The following is a 9,360-nucleotide window of genomic DNA, read 5'->3' as shown; positions in this document are numbered from 1 at the left end:
GTTGTCTTCTCAGCTGTGCAACACACCACGGCCTTACATCTGTCAACGAGATGACGGTGTGCTCTCTCTCTCTCTTTCTCTCTCTCTCTCTCTCTCTCTCTCTCTCTCTCTTTCTCTCTGTCTATCTCTCTCTCTCTCTCTCCTCTCTCTCTGTCTCTGTCTCTCTCTCTCACTCTCTCTCTCTCTCTCTCTCTCTCTCTCTCTCTCTCTCTCTCTGTAGGTTTTTAATACTCCAATGTGTGTGTGTGTGTTTGTTGTTGTTGTTGTTGTTGTTGTTGTTGTTGTTGTTGTTGCTGTTGTTGTTGTTGTTGTTGTTGTTGTTGTGGCTGTTGTTTTGATTATTTTGAATAATAGGATTTTACAATATCGTCCGCGACTTTACTATTTTCTCTTGAAGAGCACACAGTTATAAGTTTATTTTGATGTGCTCCTTTGTCATATATTATAAATCCCATGGCTTGGTAAATACCTATCTGAATAAATACTGTTTCAACGAACACGTCCTGATAATGCTGAACAGGTTACACATGTGTGTACAATAGTATTAATGGAAATCTGGCGTTACTCAAATGGACCCTTGTAGAGTCCAAGCCCTAACATCTCATGACGCACGACAGGTCAGTGCTGGTTCCAACCCTACGTGGATACCATGCTCGAGGACCCGGACACCAGCACTGCCCACAGTGACGTCACAACGACCACTGACGAAGGTGACTGCGCCAAGCTGTGTCGTAGCACCGTGCAACAGAACCGAGAGTGCTGGGCCTTTAACTTCCGGGGAGACAACTGCACGCTGCTGTTCGCAGACGACAACCACAAGTACGCGCTGCACAAACAGAGCAGTTACTACCGGCCACAGCAGGACCACACAGCTTACGTCAAGATCTGCACTGGAGGTGAGGGTGTCAGCAGTAGTTTGGTTTGATTTGAGGGCTGGGGGTAAGGTTATGGTTCCGGTCTCTCAAGTTTACAAAGGGTTCAGGCTTAGGGCTACCCAGAGTGCGCGCCCCTGCATCCTAAACGCCACTCTAAGCCGAACACACGCACTAGAAATTCATGAAGAGGGTCCCACGACGCATAATAAAATTGGAAAGAGCGGGTCCCGGGACGCACAACATGCCCGTCATCATGCGTACCATCAGTAATGTTTTCAGAAAATGTTCTGCCAGATATGTAATGTATGAGTTAATCCAACCCATGTGATCATAATGTTTTTGTAAAGTTCTCAGAGATGTTAAAATGTCGACATGACTTTGACATGAGCGCTCCAGGGGCTATGTGTCGGCGAGGAAAGTGCCTTCTGAAGCAGGAATATGAACCTACTTGTCTTCGGACCCTGTAAAGTTCCAAGTTGGGGGTCCCGGTACCCTCTACGTTGAGCCTCCGTGGGGACCCCTGGGGTGTCACTGGTACTTTGGTTTGATTTGAAGGGTAAGGTTATTGTTTCGGTCTCTCAGGCTACAAGGGGTTAGGGTAAAAGGGGTAGTACCAGATTGCTTCCAAAGTTATACCACAATATTCTGCGTTACAAATAATTCTACCGCGCAGGAAGACTGCCTTAACGTTGCAAAGTGCAAGTGTTTTAAAAGCTTAATAACATTTCGTAAAATAGGCAAAGAAACTGCACCCTTTGGAGCGTGAGTTGGATTACTTTGAGCTAATTCTTCTGGTTATGTACTTGATAGTGTTACTACACTGCCGCGTCACAGAGGGCGGTATCGGTCCTGCCGAAAGGCGGCGCCTTTACTCTACTTTTTGTCTCCTGCACCGAAGAGAGGCGGCGCTCTAAAGCTCATTCGCTCACTTTGATGTATTCGACGTACTCTTAAAGGTATCGATTTGTCTATAACTAAACTTCCAAAAACTTAACTCTTTTGCTTTTTGGTTGATGAACATGAAAATTAGTATTCCAGATGCCATTATGATCTCTGTGAAAAGAGATATTGACGGCAGCTGATGATGTGTGTTGTTTTGTAGGGTGGGTGACGACCCTGAAAGCCACAGCGACGGACCTCAGCCCCACACCACAGGATGAAAACTGTACCGTCACGACATCCAGCGGTATCAAACCTTTACCTTTCTTTGTCCTTTTTGTTTCTCAATTTATACAGTAATCATTTAATTAATCAATGTCCAGATATAGACGTTCCAATCAGCTCAATTGATGGAGTTTATTGTTTTTTTAGGAACAGTGTGTTGTGAAAAAGGCGAGAATGCTTGCTGCGGATGAAACAGTTTTTATTTTGGTGCTAACTTGCTTATATATCGATATGTTTTAATGTTGACAATATTCATAGTTTATAATTGTCAGCCACGATCTAATTTCTTAGTTTGAGATAATGAAGTATTGTATTGTATTGTATTGTATTGTATTGTATTGTATTGTATTGTATTGTATTGTATTGTATTGTATTGTATTGTCAGAGTGGGACGACGCGGTGCGTTACTGTAAGTGTGATCAGCCCCCGGTATTGTATTGTATTGCACTGCATTGTATTGTTTTGTATTGTATTATATTGCATTGCAATGTATTGTAGTGTCTTGTATTGCATTGTATTGTATTGTAGTGTCTTGTATTGTATTGTAGTGTCTTGTATTGTATTGTACTATATTGCATTGTATTGTATTGTATTGTATTATAATTATTGCATTGCATTGTATTGTATTGTTATGGGGGCGAGGACGCCCCCATTCTATACGGATAGTTTAGAGGTTGACCATGGGCAGCGCCATTTTGTTGTGAAATACGTCATCAGTTTGTCTACACAGGAAGTTGTGACATCCGTCACCCTATGGGAGGGGTGACGTCAAAATTGTTCATCTGTAGAAAGTTGTGAAATCCGTCACCCTATGGGAGGGGTGACGTCAAAATTGGTCATCACAGAGTTTGTGTAACACAGGAAGTTGTGAAATACGTCACCCTATGGGAGGGGTGACGTCAAAATTGTTCAACAAAAACATGATACGTCGCATTGTGCAGGGTCAACTGCAACAAACTCAAACCGAGCCATTCATACCTAGCTGTATTTGAGTGACTTATATACCCGACATTTTTATTTCTTATTTTTAGCACAGGTGTAGGAAAAATCATGAACCAAAATGTTATTTATTTTCTAATTTAACATTTTTTTTACAAATATGACCATGGTCTTTTAAACATACAGTGACATTAAACATTGTTATGTTAAAAAAAAGAAAAAAGAAAAAAAGCTTTTGTGCACAAATCAGAAAATACATTGTACATTTTACCTACAGGCCAAACAGTGTCTGTTGGCGGCAAAGGGCCCAGCAAGTTGCTATTTTTAGATCGATTAAAAGTTGTCAAGAACAGGCGCTTACATTTGGATGTGTCCACTGATAGTAGGTTTGGTTGTGATCAATCAGAATGATGTAGGAATAAAAATGTATGACAGTTTGGTATGATGACATGTAATTCAAATATGCTGAAATGTAATATTATACATGATATAATATTATTATGGCTGTTGCCATGACCATGAACCCCAAGAAAGGTTTAATGTCATGTAAAATCAAAATACCAAAATCAAGCACCTACTAATCTGGTCCACGGTGCGGCTTGGACCAAATATGGATGGACACGCAACTCGCTCAGCCAGCCAGCGCTGCGAGACTTACAGCGGCCAACTTCGCCGCGGCGCGCTCATTGGCTCAGCATTGAACTTGCGTCAAGGCCGATGCGCGTAGATTCCCAGAATGTTTACTTTCGGTTAGATTCTTCGACAGCATTCGCAGATGTGACTGCCGTTACAGAGGTGAGTAAAACTGACCATCGAAAGGAAAATAAGATTCATATTGGTAATACTAATAACATACTTGCACAAGCATGTATCTACCAAAACTGTATGGGAGCACATAGTTGGAAAGGCGTGGTGAAGCGATCAAATCGAATCGTCCGTCAGCACGCGGACGGTGTTCTTCTGGAAAAGACCGAAACGACATGTGACGTCAGTCGTTCAGCCCGCGAGCGGTGGGATTGGGGGGGGGGGGGGGGTTCACATGGTTTGTTTGTTTCAGAACCACACCCATATACACACATTTCACATGTAAACCATTTGTCCGCCCCCTGTCGATATTTATCGACTAAGTTCCTTGTATTGTATTGTATTGTATTGTATTGTATTGTATTGTATTGTCAGATTGGGACGACGCGGTGTGTTACTGTGAGTGTGACCAGCCCCCTGTCATCCTGGAGGCGGAGAGTCTCGTCATGACCATCGAGGAGAAGGTGGATAAGATCGTACAGGTAAGCAAAACTTCTCTCTCTACCCTTTTAAATCTATTCCTTAAAGTGTTTTTTAGTATTACATCTGCTATTCATTAAGGCGAAGTCAACTTCTCAAAGTCTACTTCACAAATCTTGCTGCACGATGCTCTGGCACTAAATGTTGGGCAGAAAGGCTTAGAGAAGTCTACTTCACAAATCTTGCTGCACGATGCTCTGGCACTAAATGTTCGGCAGAAAGGCTTAGAGAAGTCTACTTCACAAATCTTGCTGCACGATGCTCTGGCACTAAATGTTGGGCAGAAAGGCTTAGAGAAGTCTACTTCACAAATCTTGCTGCACGATGCTCTGGCACTAAATGTTGGGCAGAAAGGCTTAGAGAAGTCTACTTCACAAATCTTGCTGCACGATGCTCTGGCACTAAATGTTGGGCAGAAAGGCTTAGAGAAGTCTACTTCACAAATCTTGCTGCACGATGCTCTGGCACTAAATGTTGGGCAGAAAGGCTTAGAGAAGTCTACTTCACAAATGTTGCTGCACGATGCTCTGGCACTAAATGTTGGGCAGAAAGGCTTAGAGAAGTCTACTTCACAAATGTTGCTGCACGATGCTCTGGCACTAAATGCTCGGCAGAAAGGCTTAGAGAAGTCTACTTCACAAATGTTGCTGCACGATGCTCTGGCACTAAATGTTGGGCAGAAAGGCTTAGAGAAGTCTACTTCACAAATGTTGCTGCACGATGCTCTGGCACTAAATGTTGGGCAGAAAGGCTTAGAGAAGTCTACTTCACAAATCTTGCTGCACGATGCTCTGGCACTAAATGTTGGGCAGAAAGGCTTAGAGAAGTCTACTTCACAAATCTTGCTGCACGATGCTTTGCTGCACGATGCTCTGGCACTAAATGTTGGGCAGAAAGGCTTAGAGAAGTCTTCGCGAAGTCAGCTTTGTCTTTGGGCTTAATTAAGTTGAAGACATCCCGTATCGAGTGTTCGATGACACTTACCAATTTTGGGAAGCTTTGGATGACACTAGTTGGACATAATTAGGAAGTTTCCAACATTTTGAACAGACGCACACACACACATACCTAGTCAGTCACGTACATACACACCCAAACCCCCCACACACACCACACACAATTCCAACGTGTGTATGTGTAAGTGTGTGCGTGTGTGTATGTATGTGTGTGTGTGTGTGTGTGTGTGTGTGTGTGTGTGTGTGTGTGTGTGTGTGTGTGTGTGTGTATGTGTGAGTGTGTGTGTGTGTGTATGTGTGAATGTGTGCGTGTGTGTGTATGTGTGTGTGTGTGTGTGTGTGTGTGTGTACGTGTGTGTGTGTACGTGTGTGTGTGTGTGTGACGGTTTCCGTGTCTGTCTGTCTGTCTGTCTGTCTCTCTCTCTATCTCTGTCTGTCTGTCTGTCTCTGTCTCTCTCTCTCTCTCTCCCTACCTCTATGTCTCTCTCTCCCTACCCCTCTCTCTCTCTCCCTACCTCTCTTTCTCTCTCTCTCTCTCTCTCTCTCTCACTCTCTCTCTCTCTCTCTCTCTCTCTCTCTCTCTCTCTGCCCATATGTCTAAGAGTTGTACCATCTACCCGTGTGTTCCCCAGGAGCTGCACGTGGACCCGGACAACACGTCCAGCACTCGCCGCAAGAAGGAGAGCGCGGAGGACTCCCGACCCAGTGCCCAGGGCATCGGCTACTTCGGGGTGGCCTTCCTCATCGCCATCTTCGGGGGCATCTTCCTCATGGACCTCAACATCTTCGTCGCCCACGCCGCCAACTTCTGGCGCTACATCAAGTCCAAGAACACGTCCGACTGCTGAGTGGATCTGTCTAGATACACTACGCAGGGCTCCCCATGGACGCCCCTCCCAGAGGATCCTGTGACCTCCTCGTTTAATGTGTAGAGAGTCCCTGGACCCCCTCCGCGGAGTTTTAGAGGGTCCCGAGAGTCCAGAGGCGACAAAGCCCCAATTGCGATCACGCACAGTGCACTGTGAAATATCTTTCTTTATCTAAATATTACAGGAAGGTATACCAACACAACCTTGTTGAATGGAACACACAGAAAACACACAGACTCCCACACCCACTTTCTACTTGACGTCTCGTGCGTTTACAGGCAGTAACTACGGGACGCACGATGACGGATATTCTTTGCGTCCCAGGACCCACTCTGTTTAGGTTTAGTGCGTCCCGGGACCCCCACCAGGAATTTCTAGTACGTGTTTTTGGCTTCTAGTGCGTATAGGACGCAGGCACGCGCGCTATGGGGAGCTCTGCTGCGAAAGCTTTCATAGTGCAAGCTATAGCACCATCTTCGACCTTTTCTCTCAACATCTTAATTGCACACGCCGCCAGCTTGTGTAGGCACCTCAATGGCAAGAACACGCCGGACTGCTGAATGGACGAGAAGAGTTGAATATTAGGAAGAGATGTCGAAGAAATGAATGAGGCAGATTGCCAGGTTTTGGGGGCTCACGCCAGCATACAGACCCCTGACGCTGCCGAAACGGCGAAAAGAACTCTATCGCAGAAGTTACATCAACCCTTTGCCTGCGGAAACAATTTAGCTTAAAACAAACACAGAAAAAAAGCCATAAACTATAAAATAAAACGATTATACCAAAACTGAGAAAATAGTCTCCAGGGGAGGCAACCATCTTGCTGCAATTCAAAGGGCTATATACAGCGGTTGTTTCCCTTGTCAGAGTATTGATTTTTGTTTGATGGTGGTAAGGCAAGGACACGTCTGACTGTTCAGTTTATGAAAAAAAAGAAGTTTTAATTCCATCAGAAAATTATATGTACAGCACGCTGTCGTTACAGTTAAACCAAGGTATGTTCAGAGACACTGGGACTTGTTTTTAGAACAGTACCTCACACGTAAACAATGAGCTATTCCCTCAACCCACACGCCGCTATATTGTGTGGCTAATCCAATGCCAGGAACACGTCCCACTACTCAACAGAGGCTTGCTTGAACTCTTTAGACAGATGTGTACGGCAAAGCCAAGGAGCAGCCCGATTTCTGAGTCTTCAATAAAACCTAGTCTAAATCCATCACAGCAGCTTAAATGATGATATATGTTGTTTAACGCCCTCACGGTCAAACCATCAGAGGCATGTGTCCGGGTGTTGCTGGCCCCGAATTTAGATGATTTAGGTAAAAATGTTAATGATACGGAGCAGCTTAACTACGGCACGCCGTCTTTTATTGACGACTCAGCGATGAATCAACCATATATCAAGTTAAACAATTCTATCAGTATCGATAAGAGTAATCTTCTTCTTCTTCGTACGACGGTTGTGTCAGGCTCGGAATCCGGAGGATGCCACGAACATGGACGTTCTTTCCAGGTCCTCCAGTGCTCCCCACATTTTGGTCCTCAGATCTGTTGGGCCAGGCCATGTCTGGATCCGCAGTTGGTTAAAAGAGTAATCATTTTGTGTGAATATCTCTTGGCTTTTGCCAAAGTCGATGTGCACATATCAAGTCAAACATTTCAATTGGTATCTAAAAGAGTAGTTATTTTGTGTGAATATCTCCAGTTTGTTTTTGCCAAAGTCGATGTACTGTGCACATAATAATATCAAGTCAAACATTTCAATTGGTATCTAAAAGAGTAGTTATTTTGTGTGAATATCTCCTGGCTTTTGCCAAAGTCGATGTGCACATATCAAATAACACATTTCAATTAGTATCTTTGTGTTTGTTTGTTCGTTCATGGGCTGAAACTCCCACGGCTTTTACGTGTATGACCGTTTTTACCCCGCCATTTAGGCAGCCATACGCCGCTTTTGGAGGAAGCATGCTGGGTATTTTTGTGTTTCTATAACCCACCGAACTCTGACATGGATTACAGGATCTTTTTCGTGCGCACTTGGTCTTGTGCTTGCGTGTACACACGGGGGGGTGTTCGGACACCGAGGAGAGTCTGCACACAAAGTTGACTCTGAGAAATAAATCTCTCGCCGAACGTGGGGACGAACTCACGCTGACAGCGGCCAACTGGATACAAATCCAGCGCGCAACCGACTGAGCTACATCCCCGCCCAATTGGTATCTAAAAGAGTAGTTAATGTTTATGAATATCTCATAGGTTTTGCCAAAGTCGATGTGCAAGCTTGAAAACCAGTGGCTGTGTTTGTAGCGTAAACATTGTCAGATTTTTACTGGCCTTGATCGTTACAACATAGATCAGTGTTTGTGTTGATTTAAGCTTATGAACCTTTACAGGGCGCGGAAACAAGTGAGCTTTTCTTTCTTGTCCAACTTGATTTGATTGTTGTGGTGGTGTTTGATTTATAATCATAAATATTTACGAGTTCTTCTATATGCAAAGTGCTTCAACGACTGACAAGAACAGTAGTTTTGCCGCAATTATTCTGATTGTCTTCTTGTTTAATAGCGTTGTGGATAACGCTTTATCTTCTTATCTCGTGCCATCATTAGTGTTTATGCAATGGAAAGATGCAATATACTTATCTTTAAACAAATGTATAATTCTGTTTATTAAAAAAAGTATTCTTTCTCATGAATACAAAATGCCATACAAGGCATCTTTCCAGACAAGACATGACATATCTCTCAAATAATCAATCACAATGGAATCTGTGCACTATGTGTGTGTATGTGTGTGTGTGTGTGTGTGTGTGTGTGTGGTTGTGTGTGTGTGTGTGTGTGTGTGTTTATTTATTATTTATGAAGGAGATTTCTACAGCGCATAACTAAAAGCACTATGCGTGTGTGTGTGAGAGTTTTCGTGTCATGCTGACCTAAGCTCAGAATCTTCTACCAAGGTACATTCACACAATACTAGCTGTTTGCTGTTCTCGCTAATTGTTCACATTGGATCCAGCTCTCTTGCTTAACATCAAACATTTACTCATAATAGAAATGCGTAGGTGCCTGTTGTGTTCTTGAAGTTTCTCTAAAGTAGATGGCCTTTTAGTCTCCTCTTTTTTTTGAAAAACTTCAAAGTGATTTGATCTTTAAGACCGAAGCAATTAGTGAATAGTGTTCTTGAGTGCTAATTGCCCAAATCAGAACCCCTCAGTCCAACAGAGTAAAATATCTTATTGACGTGGTTGTGTGTGCGTGTGTGTATGTGTGT

General features: G+C 43.6%; 1 protein-coding gene across 1 annotated transcript in view; it reads left to right on the top strand.

Annotated features, from left to right (window-relative positions):
* The window catches only part of LOC138970515 (uncharacterized), a 26,881-nt gene extending 17,862 nt beyond the window's left edge, over positions 1 to 9,019 (top strand). The window contains exons 4-8 of the mRNA XM_070342968.1: positions 1 to 56; positions 618 to 896; positions 1,978 to 2,061; positions 4,158 to 4,264; positions 5,851 to 9,019. The exon at positions 1 to 56 is cut by the window's left edge and continues 144 nt beyond it. Coding sequence (XP_070199069.1) covers positions 1 to 56; positions 618 to 896; positions 1,978 to 2,061; positions 4,158 to 4,264; positions 5,851 to 6,066 — 742 coding nt within the window. The 3' untranslated portion in view covers positions 6,067 to 9,019. The remainder of the gene's footprint in view (positions 57 to 617; positions 897 to 1,977; positions 2,062 to 4,157; positions 4,265 to 5,850) is intronic.
* The last annotated feature ends 341 nt before the right edge of the window (positions 9,020 to 9,360 follow it).

This window comes from Littorina saxatilis, linkage group LG7 (assembly GCF_037325665.1).
Source record: "Littorina saxatilis isolate snail1 linkage group LG7, US_GU_Lsax_2.0, whole genome shotgun sequence".
NCBI lineage: Eukaryota > Metazoa > Mollusca > Gastropoda > Littorinimorpha > Littorinidae > Littorina > Littorina saxatilis.
Note: the sequence above shows the minus strand (reverse complement) of the source record. Positions and strands in the feature narration are given on the sequence as shown.